Source organism: Pelobates fuscus, chromosome 12, assembly GCF_036172605.1.
Source record: "Pelobates fuscus isolate aPelFus1 chromosome 12, aPelFus1.pri, whole genome shotgun sequence".
NCBI classification, from domain to species: domain Eukaryota; kingdom Metazoa; phylum Chordata; class Amphibia; order Anura; family Pelobatidae; genus Pelobates; species Pelobates fuscus.
The window spans coordinates 122,033,031-122,059,438 of record NC_086328.1 but is presented as its reverse complement, the minus strand read 5'-3'; the positions used below and the strand labels follow the sequence as shown (position 1 = coordinate 122,059,438).

The window sequence follows — 26,408 nt, the reverse complement described above, 5'->3', positions numbered from 1 at the left end:
ATCCTGGGATTTTATGGTACCAGACTTGGAGCAGGCTGTAAGTACCTTGATCCCAGGAGTCAGTCTCTCTGTACCTTTTTCCTCATGTGCATTGGTAGGTAATTCTCCTCTGGGCAGGTAGGAAGTGGTGCTTGCTTGAACAGCAGTTTCTTCAAGAAGAGGTACAGATGTTTCCGGGGCTGGAGGCAGAGATACTTCAGAGGCACTGGTAGCTGATTTTAGAGAAACCCAGGTAGTATTAACTACCGTGGTCTGAGTACTCATATGTGTCACGGAGCGTGGACCAGACTGACAGCGACTTTGGCGTTTCTCAGGCAGAGGTGCAGACTTGGCCGGATGGGTATGCACAACCCCAACTTGAACGGTTTCTGGCCGATGTGGGCGAATTGGGCAGTGTGAGATAAGGTGCCCTCTTTCACCACAATAAAAACAAAGACCATGATTTCTCCGCCGGTCTCTTTCTTCAGTAGTCACCTTGCGCTGGACCAATCCTATTTCCATAGGTTCATCAGAGTCAAGAGGAAGGTAGGATTGCTCTGGGGCCTCCCTAGGAACAGGAGCATAATGAGGCAGCACGGGGTTGTGGTAATGGTATAGGTTCCCTTTGTTTCTGGGAATCTGGGATCCTCTGGGACGTGGTGCTGGTTTAGGTACAGCGGTCTTGCTAGAAGTCTTGCACTGTGCCTCCATGGCAGTCATGAAAGCATCCCATCCAGCAAGGACAGGACTCTGAGACTGCAACCTTTCATGTGCCCATTGTTTGATTTTACCAGACAGCAGGTTAATAGCTGCTCGGACCTTTATGAAGTCATTAGCATAAGTCCGAGACTTCAGGGAAAACACCAATTCACAATCCACTTTAAAGCATAAGAAGGAAGCACGGTTACCATCAAATTTCTCCGGCATAACTGTAAACGGTTCAGGATAACCAGGTTCCAGGGCTGGGCGTACCGTGCCTTTAAGAAAACAAACTTCTCGCTGCAGCTCCAAGACAGTCTGGGCCAGGCTGGATACTTGCTGGGTAAGCAATTGAGACATCTCTGCAGACTCCATTATGGTCAGTTCATTCTGTCACGGCTTACCTTGGTGGGAGTCCAGTTTGCAGAGATATGCTTACCCTTGCAATTAAACACAGGCCAAGGTGGTCAGGGAAGAACTCACCTGGCCTGTGAGTCTGTGCACGGGGGCTGTATCAGGATAACCAGGTCGAAGTACAGACAAGGACAAGAGCAGGAGAATCGTCGTGGGTAAGCCGGAGGTCAGAGGATGCCAGAATACAGGATCAACAAGAACAAAGCCAAGGTCAGAAGCCGAAAACCAACAGGACAACAGGAACTCGAAATAGCAGGAACCAGAGTCAATGAACTGACCCTGCCTTCTGGGAGAGGCAGGGTTATATACCTGGCTAACGGCCATCAGCTTCAGGTGTGCGAGAGTATTGGAGCAGCCACAGATAACGGCCAGCCCCCAGTGCTGGATACAAGGCAAGATGTACTTCTGGCTATCTCTAGAGCTGATATGGTGGCTCAGAGGCAAAATAGCAGGTTCAGGATAGCAAGGTACCTGGGTTCAAATCCCTCATCGGGTATTTCTGGGGCGACCTCGTCTGGCGGTCTGGATGTCACGGTGGCTGTCATGACACTTTCCCACGCTTGTAAAATTACACAGAGCACTGTGATTGGATGGCTTGAAATCCATCCAATCACAGTGCTCTGTGTCATTTTACAAGCGTGGGAAAATTCCAAAGAACTTTCCCACGCTTGTAAAATGACAAAGAGCACTGTGATTGGATGGCTTGAAATCCATCCAATCACAGTGCTCTGTGTCATTTTACAAGCGTGGGAAAATTCCAAAGAACTTTCCCACGCTTGTAAAATGACAAAGAGCACTCTGATTGGCTCAAACCCACCAATCAGAGTGTTCTTGGCCTAATTGCAGGGCGGGGCAAGGCTTTATAAGCCTTCCCCCGCCCTGCGGAGCTCAGTCTGCGCGGAGCCCTCCATGGGTGAAGATGGATTATTTTTTTTTGCGCTCGTTTTTTTTTTTTTTAATTGCGTCGGTTATTATGGATTTTTATTTGGCCTTTTTTGGGGCTGAAGAAAGAAGATTTTAGAAGAAAGAAAACATCGAATGGTACGGTAATTTGATTTTATCTCATTTTTTCTTTTTTACAGGTTTTTAGTTAATGGTCCCCCCTCATTATTTTTAGGATGAGGGGGGTAGGTAGGGAGATATTTTTTTTTGGGGGGGGGGAGGGTTAACTAGGGTCCCCCCCCCCTTTGTATTTAGGGCCCCCACCCACCGCTCAGGGGTGGGGGCCGGGGGGGACAATAGGTCCCCCCCCTTATTGATAATTTTAGGGCCCCCACCCGCCGCACAGGGGTGGGGGCCGGGGGGGGGCAGTAGGCCCCCCCCTCATTGATAATTTTAGGGCCCCCACCCGCCGCACCCTTATTGATAATTTTAGAAAGCGAGCTGAGCTGTCAGTCAGACAGCTCAGCTCGCGAACGCGCATTCCGCGCACATGCGCGGTAAAGCGCTCAGGTTCTTCATAGGGCGGCATTCAATGCCGCTCTATGAAGAACGCGATTGGTGCAGCGCGAAGCCGTCCCATTGGGCCCCGCGATTTCGTCATTTTGACGAAAAAGGGGGCGCGGCCTAGCGGGGAGCTCGGCGCTGGAACGGAGGTAAGTTTTTAATGTAAAAACACCGAAATTTTTGATTTATGAAAGTTCATATAAAAGCAAGAAGAAAGGCTGGGGGACCCGTCTTTCTTGCTTTTATATGGTGACTATAGAGTCCCTTTAACAACCTCTCCTACTACTACAGTTAGTACAAATGTATGTCTTTAGGCCCAAATATTCCATAACGAATCCATCAAGTTCAGCCTTCCTCACATATGTTTTTGCTGTTGATCCAAAAGAAGGCAAAAAACCTAGTCTGCTGATACTCAGCCAGTTCGGAGGGAGAACATGCCACGGGTGGGACACGAAAAAGCCTGTGAGAGAGGCGGAGGGGTCGATTCTCAGCCAGTTCAGAGGGAGAACATGATGCAAGTGGGACCCAAATAAGCCTGTGAGAGAGGCGGGGGGTTCATACTTAGCCAGTTCAGAGGGAGAACATGATGCAAGTGGGACCCAAATAAGCCTGTGAGAGAGGCGGGGGGGTTCATACTCAGCCAGTTCAGAGGGAGAACATGCCGCGAGTGGGACCCGAATAAGCAAGTGAGAGAGGCGGAGGGGGTCTATACTCAGCCAGTTTGGAGGGAGAACATGCCGCGAGTGGGACCCGAATAAGCAAGTGAGAAAGGTGGATGGGTCGATTCTCAGCCAGTTCAGAGGGAGAACATGCCGTGAGTGGGTCCCGAATAAGCCAATGAGAGAGGCGAAAGGGACGGTAGATGCCTACAGGGATATTGCATTTATAAAAATGCAATATACCAAGACTCCGGGTTTATTCTAGGAGTCTGTCCATGTGAGTGCACATTTCTTATTTATTTTGCAATGTTACAAAAGGAGAAAAACGTTACTGCTCTAGGTTTGTTTAATCTCTCAGAGGTATTTCCATGATATTAAATACATTTTTATTCACTTTTTATTATATTTTTGGCGTGTATGATATCCTTGGGTTCATGTTGATTGTGTTGGAGAAACCCGCAAGAAGGTGGCATTTGAGGAGAAGTATCCGTATGATGCTGTATCTGTTTAATATAGGAAATATGAGTTGTAAATCCACGCTGTAGTGTCCCTTTAAAATCGTATCTATTTATTGTGTTCGGCAATATGTAAGCTATACTTAGTAATACGTTTCTCTCTGCTTGTAAAGCAACTCAATATTCGATGGAGATCTAGGGCACACGTCTAAACCTCACTTTTTTTCTCATCTCAGCTCTACATCTTAAACAAGTCTCATTGATTTAAGAAAAGATGAGAGGCTGAACAGATGCATACTGGGAAATATTATGTTCAATGCACAGACTGGGAATGCTGGAAAAATTGTGCTACTAATATATCTGAGAACTCTAATAATGAAGTGTATACGCACGGTTTTTTAACGGTAGCCGTTGCATTATTTAAAAAAATAAATAAAAATACTCTTCTACCTTGTTGTTTTTGCGATCAACCAATGCTACATTTTCATATACATACACACACATATCTATATAAAAAAGATGTAGCAATTTGCATGATTAACCGGTTCAGTCCTGGCACAGTCAAGCTCAAAGGAAAATGGCCAAGTTTGCAAAAGCGAAGTACAGGGAGAGATTTAAGTATTTTGCTTGCCCCTCAATCTGTACTTCTGATCATTATAATGGATTCAGAAATACACACGGATACATTAAGTCCCTGTATACAACAGAAGCTATTTACCATGTGAACACAGATTGTTTAGAGAACAAGAAAGATTGTCCAGGACGGTTCTGCTGCGGCAGAGGTTTGTACCAGAATCACTTCATTGGGGGTCACAACCCCTTGAACTCAGAGGGACCTTTCACACAATCCACTGATAAACTCCGCAGTACTATACGTGTTTTGAATTAAATGACAGCTTGCCTCTGGCACTCCATTTACAATGGATATCATTGCTCGGAAAGTTGTTCTGCTAAAAGATTAGCCATCGATGGTTTAAACCAGGCTTCCCAAAACTTCGGCCCTCCAGATGTTGCTGAACTACAACTCCCATGATTCTATGAAGGAAATAGATAGGTTGAGAATCATGGGAGTTGTAGCTCAGCAACATCTGGAGGGCCGGAGTTTGGGGAAGCCTGGTTTAAACAGTATAATATATAACATTTGAATGCTTTGTATCAGAGAACCTCACTGTTGAATATATTTAAGACTCTTTCTTACACTTCCCTTTACTAAGACAGTAGTAAAAGAAGCAGTACAATTCGATAACATTTTGGGAAACATCTGGTGGAAAGATCCCCTGCGTGTCACTGGTTTTTTTTTTTGTGTGTGTTTTTTTTTTTTTAGCAAATAACATACAAGACATGTTATAGAACAGACAAAGACTGATAGATCCAGCAGCAGACGAAGACCTTGCTCTACACACTGGAACTCAACAACGAAAACCAAAGTCAGACTCATGCTGCAGTCAGACGAACTGATCTTGAATCAAAAATATAAATAAATCACACATTGTTACTTTGTGGGAACAGACATCAAATAGGCCACAGGACACTCTGCCTTACCCTTCTTTTTCCGTACAGAGGCTTGTAAATAGAAAATGAATAATTTGTCAAATCAAAACAAACAGTAAAACAATATTTCGGATTACATAGATTACACAATGGATTTATAATCATAAAATCTAAATCTACAGAGCTTTCAGCATTGATACAGGTATTTGACTAAAGCCCCCATGTATTAAGATATTTTAAATTCAATCATGGTTTCAGAATTGTATAGTATTGAGTCAGCAGTGGCATCTGGGATAAAACCTGTAATTACTGGCAAAAACAAACTAGTAGAATAGTTAAAAGGGAGGAACAATCATGCAAATTCTGACACCTTTGAATACAATTGTTGCTGATTATTAATTTTAAATCAGAAAACATCACAACTTTACTGAACATAAATTGTCAGATGCCATTATTAATTGCAGGTTGCTTTCATCTTAGTAAATATTATTGGCATACTCAGGTTTCCAAAACAGCAAGCAGTCCTAAATGGGACGAGGCATCCTAATTTTCAGAGTTTTTCCTCTGATGTCCTGCTTCTGGGTACACCAGAGAAAAAAAAAGTGGAAACCAAGCATGTGCCTATTTACACTTGTACTGCGCTAGTTGATTCTACGGCATTTCCCCAGACATGCGAGAGTGTGTAAAGTCTCTGCACATGGGCAGCCCTGCTCCAGAAATACACACTTCTCACTAGGACCAGTCTGTCACAAATGACCAAAATCCCTTCATACTCTCGAAAGTACCAACTAAACCAGGTTGCTGCCATTTTGATTTGTGTTCCCCTTTTTGCCCGGGTATGGTTGTACTCTATGAGAAACAACTACATTTACTTGAAAAATAGTCTTATCAAAATGTGACTGCTCTGCTTTAGATTCCTGACCGTTTAGATGTAGGATTTGGAAAAGTAACAATTCCTCTTAAACCGTTTATTGCCCCAAAACCAGAAGTTGTGCGCGTTTTTGTTTAATAAATAGAAACACTCAATTGTGCAATTAATCATTTATTTCACACAGATATTCTCATATTCCATAGTAAATAACATCTAAAATAAAATAGAACATTGAAATTGCAGTAAAACAGCCTGTGTTTTAAATGAGTAGTTTCAGTTAAAGACAGAACCTTTGCTGATGATCATGCATAAAATATAACTTGTTTAATGACACGTAATGGGAAAAAAAAATAGCTTAACAAATTCTCGCTGCATTTGTATTGTTTACCCCAAAAGCAATTACATTCACTTTAAGGGAACTGCAATATTTACGTTTGATTTTTTTTTTTTACATGTAAAATTAACGCTTACACTTGCTTGAGATATAGAATTTAAAATACCCAAAACACATAATTGGGTGAAAAAAATAATAAATGTATTTTACAATAATTAATATAGATACATCACAGTATTAATTAACTGCACAGCAAAGTCCCATCTGGCAATCTTACAAGCGTGATTTTGGAAATGTACAGTTTTGAGAATTCATTTAGGCAATATATTTCCATCTTGCCATGTCAATGAATGTATTATAAACACTAATTAAAGTGCCAGTACTAATAACACTGTAAAGAAAAAGTGAAAGGCAATCCTTTTTCCTCTTGTTTTATATTTGAAGAAAGTGTTGTACGCTTACTTTGGTAACGGCTCCGGCTTTAAACTAGTTTAATTTACCTGCTATGAATTTATTTTAAAGTCTCATTTAGTTACGTGTTTAGATGATCTCATCAAAAATAAATAATCTGTACCAACTGTTGGAGTGGATGAATGCCTAAATAAGGAAAAGAATAACGCAGTTTCCTTCTGCTGGAAATGCCTGTGTGTGCAAGCATGTGAAAAGGTTATTCTAACCACCATGGCTTCAGTAATTTGAATGGGTTATGGTGGTAGGTGTCTGTATGTGAAGCATTTTCTCTTGAAACACTGCACATATCCAGAGATATATTCACTTTTGTGCCAGGAGCTAGTTACATCCCCGTGCATCTGGCTTAGGCAGCACAGAACTCTTTTCCGGGCTGCGTAATGTGAATTCTGTGTAAAATTTACTTCAGTCATCGACTTATACAGCGTGCTGGCGACAGCTGTCTGCAACGGGAAGCGTATGTCTCCCCTCTCTATTTTAGTTTAACCCTCCTGCTTCCCTATACCCTCCTGCGACCTAGCCCAGTTGAAGCTGTGACCAGTAGGACAACATCACTTCAGGTGTAGGTGTAGCGTGGCCAAGCGGACCACAGTCTGACGGGAAAAGCTACTGAGAGAGCACATCCTGCTAGACCGGGTACCGCGGTACGCTCAGAGGTGAGCAGGGAGGGGAATGGGGAAGAGACACATAAAGGGAATGAGATGCAAGGAGGGGCTGGGTGGGAGGAATGGGGGAATGAGATGCACGGAGGGGCTGGGGGAGGGAATGAGACGCACGGAACTGGCTGGGGGGAGGAATGAGATGCACGGAGGGGCTGGGGGAGGGAATGAGACGCACGGAGGGGTGGGGGGAGGGAATGAGACGCACGGAGGGGCTGGGGGGAGGAATGAGACGCACGGAGGGGCTGGGGGGAGGAATGAGACGCACGGAGGGGCTGGGGGGAGGAATGAGACGCACGGAGGGGCTGGGGGGAGGAATGAGACGCACGGAGGGGCTGGGGGGAGGAATGAGACGCACGGAGGGGCTGGGGGGAGGAATGAGACGCACGGAGGGGCTGGGGGGAGGAATGAGACGCACGGAGGGGCTGGGGGGAGGAATGAGACGCACGGAGGGGCTGGGGGGAGGAATGAGACGCACGGAGGGGCTGGGGGGAGGAATGAGACGCACGGAGGGGCTGGGGGGAGGAATGAGACGCACGGAGGGGCTGGGGGGAGGAATGAGACGCACAGAGGGGCTGGGGGGGGAATGAGACGCACGGAGGGGCTGGGGGGGAATGAGACGCACGGAGAGGGTGGGGGGGATGAGACGCACAGAGAGGGTGGGGGGTGAATGAGACGCACGGAGGGGCTGGTGGGATAAAACATGGGGAGGGGCTGGGCGGGAGGGAGAAGCGGGGGGGGGGGGGAGAGGGAGTCTGAGGCACATGGGGGACTCAAGGGCAATTTCCACCCGGGGCCAGGTGGTTTCTAGTTAAGCTTCTGCCTCCTTCCACTTAACGGTTCAAAGCGTGTGCGTGCGATTTTGAGATGGTTAATTGGTCCAATCAAATGCTTCTCTGTGATGAGCATTTGATCAGACCTCAAGCGACTGCTGTAACATCTGACAGAGGGGAAAGCGGTCTTACGAGCTTTGGCTGGTGTTGGATTTCAGGTAATTATTTATTTATTCCTTTATTATTCATTTAAGAGTTTATGTCTACTGCCATTCAATGCATATCTTTCTCAGTCCTAGTAAGCTAAAGGTAAAATCTTTTTGGCTCACAGTCTAATATTCTTGATAGCACAAACTATGGAGACACTGACCCACAGCCCTTGCTTCACATTTTTTAAAACTTGAGATAATGTCCTAAATTACTATAAAAATCTATTTAAATGAGACATTGCTATATTCAACACTCCTCTTCTTTATAAAACAAGAAAACACTGTGGCCTTTTTATGTAAGACGATTACTTTGTTCCAAAGAATATGAAAGTAAAATAATAAATCACTCCTATACTAAACGCAGCATTTCTGGATATATTATTTTAATGCTTTCTCGAGAAATAACTACCCTTGAAAAGTGCCTGACATGAAGCAGCAGTAAAGAAATGAACATAGCTGTAAACAGAACCAATCCCTTCAAGCAGTTAAGATAGGTACGCTACATTGGGTTTTGCAAGGAAGTGACATAGGTTTGTATATCACAAGCATACTAAAATTGCTGTATGAATACAAGTATTAGAAACAATCTCTGCTGTCAGCTGTGATGGAGATTTTATCTAATTTCACTGTTTTAGCCTTAATGGTGCAAGCCCATTTTTGTTAAATATCATTATTTAGTATATTGAGCCCTTTTTTTTTTTTTTAGAATACTCTCAAAGGACAATTAACATGTTTGTTTGTTTTTTATACATTTTGTCATTTTTCGATGCTAAAAGCATATGGTGACTTGTTCATTTCAGTAGTGACTGATCCTGCCTAAAAGCAGCCAGTAGTGACTGATTTTGCCCAGCCATGCCCAGTCAGGACTGATCGTGTCCAATAAGGTTTGGGAATGTGAAAAGTAATGACTTCTCTCCATTAGCGACTGTTTCTGCTTAGCAACAGATTTTCTCCAGTAGTGATTGATCCTCCCAAACAGGGACTTCTTGTTGTCGAGAGACTGATACTGCGCTGTAGTCGGATTCTGTCTCGAAGAGACTGATCGTGCCCAATAGTTAAAGAGTCTGCCCTTTAATGACTTATAAGGTCCAGTGTCGATGTCCTGTTCTGCTGCCATCAGTCCTGTTGAGTGAGTTGGTGATCCTGTTCAATAAGTGATTATTCAGTAAGTCACCTGTGCTAAGGTAACTGATCAAACCCTATACTGAAATAATATTGATCACCATTCACTAGGGTCTTATGTTGCACTGTCAACATTAGCCACTGGTGTAAGGAAAATGAATGCTAATCCTATTTATGTCACTACCCGATATCCTAGCATTTACTTACCCTATGTAAACAAATAATATTAAAAAAAAACCAAAAAAAAAACCTATATGGTGCGATCACTAATGTACAGGATTTAAGAAGATGGTAAGGAGTAAGATACGTGCAATAAAAGAACTACATTGGTTAATACTCTTAATCCTATATTACTAGAAAATAAGATTGGGCTAGCAAGCAATTTAATGGAGACTGTTATATTGTCAACTTTAACCATCAGGAACATTTATATGACTGCCATACTTCTGATTTAGATAATACTAAATATGTATGCTACGGATACAACATATTTTGCAATTGTAAGTAGCCAATTATTCAGTAGTTGTATGGCGGTTTACACTAGACACCCTTCACTATTTTGGATCAATATTAAAATTAGTTTTATTATTTCAGTGTTGAGTCTTTCTTTGCACCAGACATACAGAATATTTTTTTGATTTAATAAAAATAATTATATTATTGCAGTATTGAGTCTGGGTGCCCTAAAAGAGTATGCTGGTTCAACATTTGAATAAACAAACAGATTAAGATGCACCGAAACCTGTGTAATTAATGTTAAATCTGTCTCTAAATTCTTTACTCTACAATGTAACGGTCTGATACAGTATATAATGTGGCTGCTGCTGTCTTTGGCAATGGCTCCAACTTTACTGAGGTTGATCCCATTATAAATATTCAACATAGGAGGTCATCCATGGTTACAAGACGACTTTAGACATCTCATGTCAGTCCGATTCTAATGAAATGGGTTACCACAGTGCCAGCACAAGGTGGACTTTCTTTTTCAGGTTGTAATAGCCAGTATTGAGTGCCAACACATAAAACAATGTGGGAACTTACCAGAACATGTGTTATCTAGAACAGCCCTAGAACATTTATAGCATCCACAAGCAGACTAGTTATAATACACTTAACACGGAAACAACCACAACAATTACCACAGCCAAAGCATAATATAATTATACACCACGCACATTCTTCAAAGAAGCACCCAGAGTTGGTTTACAAGAAATATAACTTTTCCCTATTAGAACATCACAGAGTGCAGGGACTGACATGTTCCCTAGTGCATTAAAGTACTCACAGCTATGATTTGGTGATATCTTACCTTTATCCACTGCTGAGAGGGCCAAAGGATTTAAAATGAGAGAAAAATTAGAGAAGCAAAGACATTCTACAAGTGGATTATAGAGAAACATAAGACACAAGGTGGGGACTGCACTTCCCAAAAATGGGCAAATGTGAGACATGTTATATGTTAAATGACGAGAACGTTGGAACGTCATGCAGGCCGTGCAACCATTCTCAGGCCGAGCATCTTAACGCAAACTCTAAAGAACCAATGAGTTATGAACAATCCAAGCACCATCATCATTCCCGCTTATTACCCGCATGCTAGTAAAGTAACACTCTTACCAAGTTCTTCAAGCTCCGAGGTCATTGATTTTGACCGCAAGGACAGTGCAGTAGTTGGAGCCCTTTTTGGAGGTGGAGGTGCTTTGCATTAAACAGAAGGATATATAGATAAATGTCAAAGAGAGGAGTTCAAAATGAATATAGGAAACTATGCTTCTCCATGCAAGACTGTATGTCATTTCATTACATCTATAGCTATCGTACGGGAATGTAGTGTACAAAGAAGATCACATTTTTGGAGCTCAGTGCCCCATGACAGCCGCAGCTTCACGATTGACCACCAAACACTTGAAATTGCATGTTTCTGTTTGTTGTCACAGTGACAACTACAGGATGTGGCTTGTGAATCTAAATGTAATATACTTTATAGCTGTTTTTTTGGGTTTTATTTAAACCAGTTTTATCTTTGCCGTGTCTCCCTGTACCTAACAACGGTTAGCTTTGTTGTGTAAAATTCTTAATTACACTTAAATGTCCAGCTTGACGGAATAAATTTTCCCTCAATTTAAAATGTTAAAGTTGCATTTTAACCTAATAGGTTATGTTCAGTGTTGGCCTGCCATGCCAAATACACCTCCCATAAGATCTATTCATCTACAGGGGCACTAACGTTCAATAAGTAACCACTATTGAGATGATAAGGCAAAAAAAAACAAAAAACATACAATTGCAATTCGATTTAAAATATGATAATACTAATAATAATAGCGAGCCTTGATTATACATATCAAGGAGACAGAGAGAGAAGTTGGGAGTAAGAATAGTGGAGGGATTGACTGAAGAGTAAACTCTGCTTTCAATTAGGCGATTGCATAACCAAAATAAGCAGAACACTTGAATCATGCATATAAATACAATGTAGACATAGTTCTATCACATGTGGGATAGAACGTCACAGAAATAATCCATTAAAATGCAAAATAAAAAATAAAAATGACCAATACCTTTCTTTCTGGCTGTATCATCTGGGTCCAGATTTCTAGTCACTGTCACAACTTTAAGAACAAGGTGGTTGCCTCCTTGCCGGATCATATTAACCACCTGCCTATGGCCGACTTTGACAACATTCTCGTTGTTTACCTGCAGAGAAGAAGACAATTGCATATACAATGCTGGTACGACTCCTGAGTAAAATAGCTTATATACCCACAATCCAACATAACCGTTACACTCCAGCATGCAAACCTATGCACAGCACACTGGCATTCAAGTCTAGAATCTATCATACGTTTATACAATTCCTGCCAAATGGAGCAGAGAGCTATTTTAGAACATCACACCTATGCCAGCAAAACATTCAAGATCTATCTAGAACACAAATACCTAGGTACTCACATTTGCCACTAGAGCCTTCAACTTCATACCCATATGATAAAAGAAAGCAGACATTAGAATTCCATGCAGGTAATATGTGGACAGTCTTACATTGGTGCCCTCGGGTTCTAGAGCTTTACAGTACTCGATACAAATCTGACTGAACTAGATAACAGATACATTTGTGATGATTCCAGTTATAGGCACTTTGCCCAGAATACAATAATGTTTAACAACAAATGAAACGAACCACAAGGACGGCGATGATAGAATCTGGCCAATCTCTCCCATGACCTATTGATACATGCACTCATACTGAATGCAATTCTTACCAGTATTCCATATTTAGAATCTGTGATTATCTGGATCTTTTAAAGAACACTAGAAAGTGACAATTTAATGCCAGGCCAGATTAGTAACCCAATTGTTTAAAAAAAAACAAAGTTTAGAACTTTCATTTATCACTCAGCTGTTAATATTTTCAATAATCAAGTAATTCCCAGTACCCTAGACATGGTCCTATTTATAGTGTCATGCATTTCAGAAAAACTGTGTATTCATAATAATGTGACACTAACATAACATACAGCATTCATATCATGCAATAACCTGACACCTTGATATAACATAGATAATTCATTTCATACAATAACCTAAAATGAATATAAAATACTGTATTTATATCATACAATAACCTGACACTTTGATATAACATACAGCATTCATATCATACAATAACCTGACACTTTGATATAACATAACGCATGCATTTTATACAATAACCTTATACTAATACAACATACAGCATTCATATCATACAATAACCTGATACGTTGATATAATGCATGCATATCATACAATACCTGACACTAATACAACATACTGCATTGATATCATACAATAACCTGACACAGGTGTATTGCACCCTATACAAATGTCTTATAATGAGGTATGAGCCTGACTGGAAGATATTATCCTTCCTGATCAATACTCCTATTTTACCTGTGAAAGAGCCGGCTCTGTTCATGGTACCAACTCGTGCAGGACTCAAAATCTAGCTTCCTCTAAAAGAGTAATTATTCTCCCTTCCACACCCACTCCCATGTCCGTCCACTCTAATTTTCCATCCCTGGGACTACTCCATGGGACCGGGGAGCAGAGATTCTAGAAGGACCAGGCGCTAACCGCCTGGAACTCTAAATCGGTTAAGTAAGAGGTGGCTGCCGGTGCAACTTAAGCTCCTTACTGCTCAGTTTCCCAGTTCCCCTGGGCAGAGCTACATGGAGGGAGATGCACACCAAAAGACAGGGGGAGCCCCGTTCTCTGAAGGTAGAAGACCGTTCCTTAGCAGGCAGCAGCCTGGAACACTCCACCAGATCGGGAAAGGACCACAGCCCAACTAAACTTCATTCAATGATTTCTAAGCTTGTGTATATCTGACCTGGGCACTTTTTGGTCATTTTGCCTTGTGTGGATTAGCCCTACCCAGGGATGTATAACTTCTTGATCTACTGTTCGGTAATATTATGTTTTAATGTTACTATTGTAAAGCGCCCGATTGTCTGGAAGTTCATACAATCATTCCCAGTTAATTGAGGTATCCCCCATACACAGAGGGAACCTATTGTCCCAGTTGATGACCCCCTGTTGTGAGTGTCCCTATAAATGTGTGCCTGGGTCCCAATAAAGTGTGTGTGTTTAATCCTTTGCCAAGTGCCTTCTGGTGTTTGGGGAAAGAGCTATATTCTCCTAAGCATTTTCTTCTCTGAAAAGGGAACATTTGACGGAGGTACTCAGCCTGAGTACGGGAGCTCTGTCACACTATATACATACATGTTAGTAAATGTATTTGTCAGTGGAATCATTTGTGTGTTAGATTCATCTTGAATCTACTGACCTGAACCAGTGCTAAAACCATGAGCCTGCCTGTGTATTTTATTTCTATGCTGCAGACTAAGCATGTTATCTTCCTGCAGTTGGTATGTTGGTTACTCAGACAGAACAGACATGGTGACACATTATCTGAGCTCCCAGGAAGGTGCACAGGTTATATATTTTTGTATATCCAAGTCTCATTCTGCTGCGTGGAGCCTGTAATACCCACATGTTAACAATACTGATGGCCCACTAGTTTATCTATATAAATGTAACTTCCAGACAGAGATGATTTATATCATGCTTTTTTGAGTAAGAAGTGAATTCTTCAATTCTGTGAGAAAATAAAGCAAAGACATACTGTATTCAGCAATTGTACTCATATTGCCCCCATACAAGAACACATATTTCTACTTCATTTGCACAAAATTACAGCATACCTTCACATTACAAATTACTCTAAGTTTTATTACAGTGGGGCACGGAGATAGACTCATGCACATTACTATGGAGCTCAGTGATGCACTCATACATTTCAGAAATTAATGCGATTTGAATTGTGGCGCTCTGGGATACACGCATATACACTGCTCACTACAGCTTTATTCATACTGCACATTAATGAGTTTTAAAGTTTTAGAGCTAAGCAATACATCTTCAATGCACATACTGCACGTTAATGTGAATTTTAATGCAGAGGAGCTCCGTGATGCCCATATATCCACAGTGACGGTTACACTTAAGCACATTCGTTTATTAAGCTTCTAAAATGTTCTGTGGATGTGTTCCGAATCACATAATTACTATTTTTAGAAAGCAGCAGAAAGTTCTGCAGTCTTGTAAAATATAATGGGCTTCCAAACATGATCCATGGGAAACATACAAGAAAATAACATATGGGTACAGGAGGTTTGAAAGCTTACAGTGTAATAGACCGGGTGATAAAGGTAGAAGGTGAATTTACATATTTGAAAAAACTATATTTGTCGCCTGGTTTCTGCAAACCTTGGTCTTAAGCCTTTACCTGAAACCTAAATTCGGTAAACATGAAAGTACAGACTAAATCAGACTCTAAATGGTTGCAGAACCTGTCAGGTTTGTCTTGCAAACAAACCCCAATCCAGGTCAACATATTGTTTCTGTCTCTTTAGCGATCCCGTTGCGTACGCTTTTATGGCAGGTAATGAATTCTAAAGCACAGGAAAAAAAAAAAAGAAAAAATATGTTCCATGTTAAATTGATCCCTGCTCCAAATGTTAAATAACATGATTGTACTTAACGATGCAGACAGATGGCACACCGCAAAATCCATTTATCACTTTTTATAGCTGAAAGCTCACGTGTCTGATTAATATTCTGTTGATTTATTGTATTATGGCAATCTATAGGAAAATAAAAGCAAATGTTCTGTAGCGTTTTATACAAAGTGGCAATTATTAGCCACTGTAAACAGCTACGTCGACTGATTTTTTTTTTTTTTTTGCACGTTTAAAGCTTGACCCTTTCAGTGTGGCTGATCCATTGTTCTGTAGAGGGAATAAAACCAGCGTTATTGGAATATCAGAGTGGACTCATTTACCAATATTTGAAGGTATATTTAAAGTACTATTACCCCTCTATATGCTATGGTGCCTGGAGGTATCCTGTATTTCTGCATACAGTTGTTTTATTCTGTAGTGAATTGGTAAACAAGCTACCTTAGAGAAGTCATAGGATGAAACTTTGCAAACATTGTGCTTACCATGTACTTGTCCCAACTGACTAACATACTAGTTTGCAGCTTTTGTTAGCGATCCCGACCCTCAGTTTAGTCTCTAGATCCATTCACAAAAAGGTAAATGGAGCTATTGGGAACTGCTACCCAAGCTGAAATCAGCTGCACTACTGTGTTGGACTGCATGGTGAGCAGAAGCTCATGGGACATGTTCAGTTCTCTGTGAAAACAACTGGTAGGCAAATAATCTCCAACTGCTTAGTCTGGGCAGAACTGCAAACCCTGATAGTTTACAGCAATTGCAGGAACTTCAGGAGATTGCATTCATTTGATTTCTGACTCTTCTGTAATGCATTCAAATTAGGGTTTTTATTCCCACCTTGAACCTCTCTGTGAGTGAGGGTTAGCATCCATCCTCTAACAGTACTTATCTGGCTGTTCTCAGAACCGGATTAACATATGGGCTGATGGAGCTGTAGCTCCAGGCCCTTGCCTTTAAAATAGGACCATTGACTACTTTTCACATGCTCTTGCTTAAGTATGGAACCTTAAAGGACCACTCTAGGCACCCAGACCACTTCAGCTTAATGAAGTGGTCTGGGTGCCAGGTCCAGCTAGCTTTTACCCTTTTTTTTTATAAACATAGCAGTTTCAGAAAAACTGCTATGTTTATACTGAGGGTTAAGCCAGCCTCCAGAGCCTCTAGTGGCTGTCTCATTGACAGCTGCTAGAGGCGCTTGCGTGCTTCTCACTGTGAAAATCACAGTGAGAGCACGCAAGCGTCCATAGGAAAGCATTATGAATGCTTTCCTATGCGACCGGCTGAATGCGCGCGCGGCTCCTGCCGCGCATGCGCATTCAGCCGATGACGTCGCGAGGAAGAAGAGGAGGAGGAGGAAAGCTCCCCGCCCGGCGCTGGAGAAAGAGGTAAGTTTAACCCCTTCCTCCCCCCAGAGCCCGGCGGGAGTGGGTCCCTGAGGGTGGGGGCACCCTCAGGGCACTCTAGTGCCAGGAAAACGAGTATGTTTTCCTGGCACTAGAGTGGTCCTTTAAGAGGGATGTAGGGGAACAAGACTTGTGTGGACTGACTGACAATTAAATTAGTTAACTAAAGCTGACTTTGGGCACTATGTGAATGCTCTTGCTGCTTCAGTCTCCCTAACACTGTGGCATGCTCCCTTTCTTCTAGACTCACTCCATACAATTTTTCTCTGTCCCAGACTATGTAACAGGAGCTTCTGCCAGCTGGTAAGAAGGTTAGGAGAGAAGTGGACCAGCGAGTGCTAGTGGACAGTCCTTAGAAAGCATGGAATAGGCGCATCATTAAAGGCATTTATGCCAAGCTCAGAGTGCTGTCTGCACAGTGTGCCCTTGGTTGGTCATCCTGCATGATTGGCAGGCAGCCTGACGTGCATTTATGCCAGGCTGACCATCTAATTCTTCATGCAGATACGCCCCCTTTTTGGGTATGTTTGTCCCGTTGGGCAGTTCTGGTTATGTGATTCACCCTTTTACTCAGTCCACTGACATCCTGCTTCACTGAAGACTGCTGTGAGGGAGTATGGATTTACTTGAAAGTGAGAGATTAGCATAGGGTATGTGTTTTCTGATAGCTATATCATGTGAGATTCCCTCCAGCACCACCTCCACCAGTGTTCTCTGTCGATAAGATTCTGTAATTAGGCCCATCATAATTGTCAGCACCAGACCCAATGGGCTCTTAATTCAGCCCGGGCTGCTCTACACATTACCAACCATTAGACCAGCTGCTGTCTCACAATTAACCAGAAAACTAAAGTTTTGTTTTAAATTAAAGAGCATTGGCCATTCTAACTTTGCAAAGTAGCACATATTGGCTGCAACACATCAGATGCTAAAATCTGTTATGATAGTTCTCATTTAAATGCAAATAATATGAAATGGCATGGAATGCAGAGTAATAACTTAAGAAAAACCTTCATCACACAGACAGACAATATTGACTTTTACACAGCCATTGCCATCTCAGTCGTAGAACTAGTGATGTTTTAATATTTGTGATGCTGTGGCTTGAAACCACAAAGTGTATAATCCATGCAGAATGAAATACCCATGAAATTTGTAACAGAAATTATTTTCCTATAGACATCACTGTTCAGTTAAACGTGAAATCGAATGGTGTAATTTTCCATTTCATTGTTCTGCACACAAAAAATTAAAAAAATCATTATTGTGAGGAATATTACAAAGATTCACTTGGTACAAATCCACTGTGCAAATGCTTGGTGAATATCTTGACGCAGGGACAGACGCCTAGTGAATACATTGTGTAATATAACCTCTTCCCTTCTCTGTGCATTATAGAAGATTTAGGATATATTGGGTAATATACAGCACAATCAATAAAATATCAGTAACCCGTGGTGAAAAGGTACAGCTATCTAACAACAGTCTATCAGCTATTGAATGTCGATCACTCCTATATTCCAAAGAGATTATCGGTGGTTGCCAAGGGTTACGGGAGTGAAATAACAGAAGTTGGCCTCAGTTAGCCTTTACCAACTGAGTGATGTTTCATTATCATGGCGAAAAACACCAAATCGCATTCATTTTTCCGAGCTCCTTTTAGGTTTATCTAATAAAGCAAAAGTTGACTGTATAATAAAAAAAAAATAATAATAATAATTGTTACCAATTGCACCATATCACCTGTTTTGGCATTTAAACTTTATCTATTGTGTTCCACAATACCCCCTCCAAAATAAATGAATAAATAAATAAAAGTACAACTGTAAGCTACTATAAAGTGACAGAGACAGATATTTAGCACATTTGCAACTCTATATCCCCAAAACTGCAGATAACGGAAGAAAATTCTTCGACCTCCACTAGATGGCGTAAAACCCTCATCTGTTCCTATATCTGGATGCAGAGATGGTATTCATCTGGGTTATGGAGAATTCCCTAGAACTGACATATTAGTATTTACATTTGTCACAGATTTTTCCAGACATACAATCCCACAATATATAACGTCATCATTCAATGGCCCTATTTACCCATCAGACGTGTGAGGTGGTAACAGTGGATCACATGTTTCTGCATGTACAGCACCACACAGAACGTACAGTGTGCAATCCTTCACATTGGGTGCAAGGCAAAGTCTGGTACTTTGCTGGGACACACACTTTGGGTACGTGATGTGACAATCCTATAGGCTGCTCGTTTGAGAGGGGCCCTCATTTACCTATTGTTCCTGTGCCACTGTATAATAAGAAGAAACTACCGCGAGATCCCATAGGTTCAAATGGAAAGTATAAGGCGATAATTTATATAACTAGTGATCCTAGTGGCCAATTTGTTCCCCTTAAACAAAAGTAATACACTAATATAAACGTAGTAAGTTCTTGCCTTCCATCTCTCATTATAAAATAAATCCAAGAAACAGACTCCTTCAGCTCAAGGGTAAAACCTTTGTTGTAAATATGAAATGTATGAATAAACGGTGTATTATGTTCAAATTAAAGCAACATTAACCGTGAAAGTACATGTAAGTCCATAAGTGTGTGAATTATCTGGAATTCAAAATGAATTTCAAATTTTACGCCAAAACAGAATTACCTGTAGCTGTTTCAACCATTTTGGCCTAAAATTGAAAATAGACTTTGAAATCATGAATGTAGTGAATAACCCTGACAGTCCTACACGGACCTTCCACCTTGTGTTTTCTGCAGACTGTAGTACTAAATCACAGTCCTGTTCTGCACACTGTAGTACTAAATCACAGTCCTGTTCTGCACACTGTAGTACTAAATCACAGTCCTCCTGTTCTGCACACTGTAGTACTAAATCACAGTCCTCCTGTTCTGCACACTGTAGTACTAAATCACAGTCCTCCTGTTCTGCACACTGTAGTACTAAATCACAGTCCTGACTTAGAAAAGTGAGGACAATAACGTGTTGGGCGAGTTAACAGCATTATGTCATAATTCATCAAAAACATTTCATAAAACTTTGGCAATTATTGGTGGATTATCAGTCATCTGCTTAAATCACAGTACTGACATGTCTTCTCTCTTTGATTGTACAGAACCATTACTTGCAATCGTAAAACCCATATTTTTATATTTGATACATTTAGTGGTTATGTGGCCCTAATTTGACTCCGGTTTCCGATTTCCAGATATACTGTGTATAGTTAGTGTTTGCCCGATTTATTGTGTCCATTCTCTTTTGGCATAAACCTCTGATTCTTGAACTGGAGGAGTCTGACAGCATTTGCCAAAGCGATTGTGTCAATTTCTACTTGGAAAACCCCTTTTAATCTTGATCTGGAGGAGTTTGTGTGTGCTTGTCAGCTTGTAAACAGCAGTCTGTTGTGGGATCAAGTCTTTCTTACTGGCACTGGAGACCCAAAATATTCCGAAATAAAGAGTTTGTTAAAGGGTTACTCCAATCACCATGACCACTTCTGCACCTCCAGTCTAATCTGCATCTTTGCGCTGGTTGCACTCCTGGCACACATGACCTACAAAGCCTGGAACAGAGCTGCTTAATATCAATTCTGTGCACAAATTAAGTCTTCCGTCAGTGCACACTGCTCGCTGCCAACATACTTAATGGGCAAGGGGAAGCATGTATTTTCCCTCCCTCCATTTAAGGACCCCTTGCTGTCCACACCTTTCTATACCATTAACGGTAATATCTCCTCCATACCCTTACCAGCTCAGCCTGCACACATGTGCACGGAGATGGTGAAATGGTCCATTAAACTGCTTCTTTATGGGAAGCATTTGATTGGACATCACGAGTGGACTGATGATGTTGGCCAGAAAAAACAAACACCCAAAAGACTGGAGGTGAACATACATAATAGGGATCTTTAGGGTCTTTTAAATAAAAGAAACAGAAGGTGAAAAAAGAGTTACAGTGACTCGTTAAGTATCCACCTTGTGTGTTTAGTAGATATGTCGGATTGGCATAGACTAACTCACTCGATGAAATGGTGTCGAAAGATTCTAGTTGAACAAGGCTGATATAGAAGTGAACATATGTTTCTGCTATAAAAATAGGAATATTTGTTGTTTTTTAAAGTACAGCTTATGAGAATATTTTTTATGGTATCCACCTGGAAAGCTTTGTCCCAAGAATGGTTACAATCCTTTCCTCTACTAGAGAAGGAAATGCTACATTTAAACATGTAGTGGATATAAAAAAGCAAATTGTAATACAAAATGCCAGCTAGTATATAGCCACAGTATAATAAAGCAATGTTTCCCGATTAGATGGATAATTACATTGTAATGCATTTTGTTCTTCCCTCATTAATTAGTAATTCAGTGGCTCACGAAGCACTCATTTTTTTTTAATGGTTAATACAAGTAATAATTAATATTAAGAGCACTGTTGAATAAAAGCAGAAATTGCTCCATTGTGTGTGACATGCCCACTTTGTGAAGGAAAGTCCATTTTGGAAGTTTGAGGACAGCGAAATTAACTGGAGATCAAATCTGCAAGAGTTAAGATAACATTAATTTAAATGGCTCCCTAGCGTATACTTGGCTGGGGGCCATCCCACTCTTAAAGAGACAATACGTACAAGCTTGCGCCAAGTGCGCAATGTGAATATTAAGTGGATAACTCATTCTAGCAGTTATAGTTCACTGACCTCAGGAGTCTCCGCTGCCCTTTTCAAGGTGAATCTGGTTCTAATTTATACTATTACAACCTTTTGTGCTGCTCGCTGTGTTCTCTAGGCAGATCCCAGGAGAGGAACACACATCTGTCTGCTCATCTCGTTACGTGTGACTCAAAGCACAGAGAGGGAGCTTGCCAACTTCTCCTTGAATATTTTTTTTTATAAGGATAATTCACGGACAACATGCAAATATGTAATATTTTCAAGGAGATCAACACATGTCTTACCTGATTAGAGAGAGAGAGAGAGAGAGAGAGAGAGAGGGGGGGGGGAAGGGCGGATAGCCAATGCCACATAATATGTGCCAATCTGTCCACATCTATTGCGGTCTATTAGTAATCTATTCCTAATCTAGGATTAATAACTAACTGTTCGACTGCACAGCCATGTTAACAGACATTACAGCATCTACCCAGTGATTAGTCAGAGGTGATTGTCTATGCATGACTGCTGAGTCCAATTCCCTAGAATGGAACAATTCTGTCTAAAGAATGATCCGTTTGATCAGACAGGTTTCACTGTGTTTTAGTAAAAATGAAGAATTAGTTGGTGATTTGAAGAAAGTAACTCCCAGCCAGGGCCGGATTTTCCTACAGGCTAACTAGGCTTCAGCCTAGGACCTCAAGATCAAGAGGGGCCTACATTCAAATTGTTAGCAAAATTAAAATTACACTATTCTAAAAACAGTGAACACTAAAACATTGAAACAAAAATAATGAGAAATTCTATGCATATGATATGACCAGTGGCGTACTAAGAGGGGGGCGGGGGGGGGGTCCGTCCCGGGTGCCACTTACTAGGGGGGTGCCCAGGGCAGACTGCAATGCCCCTCCTGCCGCGATCGCCGAAACCGGCGGTCTGCAGCTCTGCAATGTGCAGAGCTGCAGACCATGCATCTTGCGTGCACTGCCCAATCAGAGCACGCTCTGATTGGGTCTCATGAGATCCATGGTCTGCAGCTCCGGAAATGAGGGCCACCGGACCACCAGGCAGCCCCCATTGGACCACCAGGGATTTAAGGTAATTTTTTTAGTCACCCCCCCTCTCCTCATCACCCCCCTCCCTCTAACAATCCCCCCCCCCCCCTCCTCATCTCAACTTTTTTTTTATTTATTATCCGTGCCACATTTTTTATAAAGGTTAGTACCAATCACAGCATATTTAATTTAACATATTGATATATATCACAGTAATGATGTATTTTATTGTCTCTCATGTAATTTACAAACTTAAAAATGGGAGGTGAAAGGGCCTCATAAGTGGAATAGCCTAGGGCCTCTTTTCATCTAAATCCGGCCCTGCTCCCAGCTTCACTTCAGAGGCTGTGTAGCTGAATCTGCGGCCAGGGCTCTGTAATATCCCAGTACACACTGCACATTACTGGGGGCTCTGTAATATCCCAGTACACACTGCACATTACTGGGGGCTCTGTAATATCCCAGTACACACTGCACATTACTGGGGAGTCTGTAATATCCCAGTGCACACTGCACATTACTGGGGGCTCTGTAATATCCAAGTACACACTGCACATTACTGGGGAGTCTGTAATATCCCAGTACACACTGCACATTACTGGGGGGCTCTGTAATATCCCAGTACACACTGCACATTACTGGGGGCTCTGTAATATCCCAGCATGCACTGCACATTACTGGGGCTCTGTAATATCCCAGTACACACTGCACATTACTGGGGGCTCTGTAATATCCCGGTACACACTGCACATTACTGGGAGCTCTGTAATATCCCGGTACACACTGCACATTACTGGGAGCTCTGTAATATCCCAGTACACACTGCACATTACTGAGGGGCTCTGTAATATCCCGGTACACACTGCACATTACTGGGAGCTCTGTAATATCCCGGTACACACTGCACATTACTGGGAGCTCTGTAATATCCCAGTACATCCTGCTCATTACTGGGAGCTCTGTAATATCCCAGTACATCCTGCTCATTACTGGGAGCTCTGTAATATCCCAGTACACACAGCACATTACTGGGGGCTCTGTAATATCCCAGTACATCCTGCTCATTACTGGGGGCTCTGTAATATCAAAGTACACACTGCACATTACTGGGGGCTCTGTAATATCCCAGCATGCACTGCACATTACTGGGGGCTCTGTAATATCCCAGTATACACTGCACATTACTGGGGGCCCTGTAATATCCCAGTACACACTGCACATTACTGGGGACTCTGTAATATCCCAGTACACACTGCACATTACTGGGGACTCTATAATATCCCAGTACACACTGCACATTACTGGGGGCCTATGAAATATCCCAGTACACGCTGCACATTACTGGGGACTCTGTAATATCCCAGTACACACTGCACATTACTGGGGACTCTGTAATATCCCAGTACACGCTGCACATTACTGGGGCCTATGAAATATCCCAGTACACGCTGCACATTACTGGGGACTCTGTAATATCCCAGTACACACTGCACATTACTGGGGACTCTGTAATATCCCAGTACACGCTGCACATTACTGGGGACTCTGTAATATCCCAGTACACGCTGCACATTACTGGGGACTCTGTAATATCCCAGTACACACTGCACATTACTGGGGGCTCTGTAAATCCCAGTACACTCTGCACATTACTGGGGACTCTGTAATATCCCAGTACACGCTGCACATTACTGGGGCCTATGAAATATCCCAGTACACGCTGCACATTACTGGGGACTCTGTAATATCCCAGTACACACTGCACATTACTGGGGGCTCTGTAAATCCCAGTACACTCTGCACATTACTGGGGGCTCTGTAATATCCCAGTACACTCTGCACATTACTGGGGGCTCTGTAATATCCCAGTACACACGGCACATTACTGGGGGCTCTGTAATATCCCAGTACACACTGCACATTACTGGGGGCTCTGTAATACCCCAGTACACACTGCACATTACTGGGGGCTCTGTAATATCCCAGTACACATTGCACATTACTGGGGACTCTGTAATATCCCAGTACACACTGCACATTACTGGGGGCTCTGTAATACCCCAGTACACACTGCACATTACTGAGGGCTCTGTAATATCCCAGTACACATTGCACATTACTGGGGGCTCTGCAATATCCCAGTATACACTGCACATTACTGGGGGACCTGTAATATCCCAGTACACACTGCACATTACTGGGGACTCTGTAATATCCCTGTACACACTGCACATTACTGGGGACTCTATAATATCCCAGTGCACACGGCACATTACTGGGGGCTCTGTAATATCCCAGTACACATTGCACATTACTGGAGGCTCTGTAATATCCCAGTACACACTGCACATTACTGGGGGCTCTGTAATATCTCAGTACACACTGCACATTACTGGGGACTCTATAATATCCCAGTACACACTGCACATTACTGGGGGCCTATGAAATATCCCAGTACACGCTGCACATTACTGGGGGCCTATGTAATATCCCAGTACACGCTGCACATTACTGGGGACTCTGTAATATCCCAGTACACAATGCACATTACTGAGGGATCTGTAATATCCCAGTACACACTGCACATTACTGGGGGCTCTGTAAATCCCAGTACACACGGCACATTACTGGGGGCTCTGTAATACCCCAGTACACACTGCACATTACTGGGGGACCTGTAATATCCCAGTACACAGTGCACATTACTGGGGGCTCTGCAATACCCCAGTATACACTGCACATTACTGGGGGCTCTGTAATATCCCAGTACACATTGCACATTACTGGGGGCTCTGTAATATCCCAGTACACACTGCACATTACTGGGGGCTCTGCAATATCCCAGTATACACTGCACATTACTGGGGGCTCTGTAAATCCCAGTACACACTGCACATTACTGGGGGCTCTGTAATACCCCAGTACACACGGCACATTACTGGGAGCTCTGTAATATCCCAGTACACGCTCCACATTACTGGGGACTCTGTAATATCCCAGTACACACTTCACATTACTGGGGACTCTGTAATATCCCAGTACACGCTGCACATTACTGGGGACTCTGTAATATCCCAATATCCCAGCTCTCATTCACAAAGATATGATTAGGTATAAAGTTGTTGTAATTGGGCTTATAAAAACATTGTGACCCACACTGCTCGGCGTTCTATCATTATGGGATACAGAGGTTGATGCGTCACATACAGTTACCTAATTGTAAACTTCGAAGATTAGTGTGTCTCTATATATATATATATATATATATATATATGTGTATGTGTGTGTGTGTGTGTGTGTGTGTGTGTGTGTGTAAAAACTAACTCAGATGTACCTTAATTTACTTATTTTTCTGAATGTGTTCTAAATCACATTAATGGGGATGAGGAACAGGGTGTTAGCTTGTTAACAGTAGCTGTAAGGAACAATGTATTAAAATGTTATTGCAGTAAATGTTTCCTTTCGCTAGTCACTCACTACTAAACAGAGGGCGTGGATCAAGAACTGTCTTTCATATGACATCTCACTCATGTTGGCCATGAGATTTCCAGAGCTGTGAAAGGGACTCCACTCCGACTTTGCTTAACATGAAATTTTCTACCAAATGACATACTATGCGTTAAATATGAAATCCTCATTCAGAATGTCACAAGGA

The 26,408-nt window shown here is 42.1% G+C and overlaps 1 protein-coding gene across 7 annotated transcripts in view; it reads right to left on the bottom strand.

The window, feature by feature from the left end:
- The window catches only part of SHANK2 (SH3 and multiple ankyrin repeat domains 2), a 509,303-nt gene that overhangs the window by 46,750 nt on the left and 436,145 nt on the right, over positions 1-26,408 (bottom strand). For 2 of the 7 annotated variants that reach the window (XM_063437771.1, XM_063437774.1), the window contains exons 17-18: positions 12,532-12,552; positions 12,141-12,276 (exon numbers count right to left, since the gene is read on the bottom strand). In XM_063437771.1, coding sequence (XP_063293841.1) covers positions 12,141-12,276; positions 12,532-12,552 — 157 coding nt within the window. Of the gene's footprint in view, positions 1-5,194; positions 5,216-10,888; positions 10,901-11,196; positions 11,278-12,140; positions 12,277-12,531; positions 12,553-26,408 lie in introns of all 7 variants that reach the window. The other 5 variants (XM_063437769.1, XM_063437770.1, XM_063437775.1 and 2 more) reach the window with 4 other exon arrangements.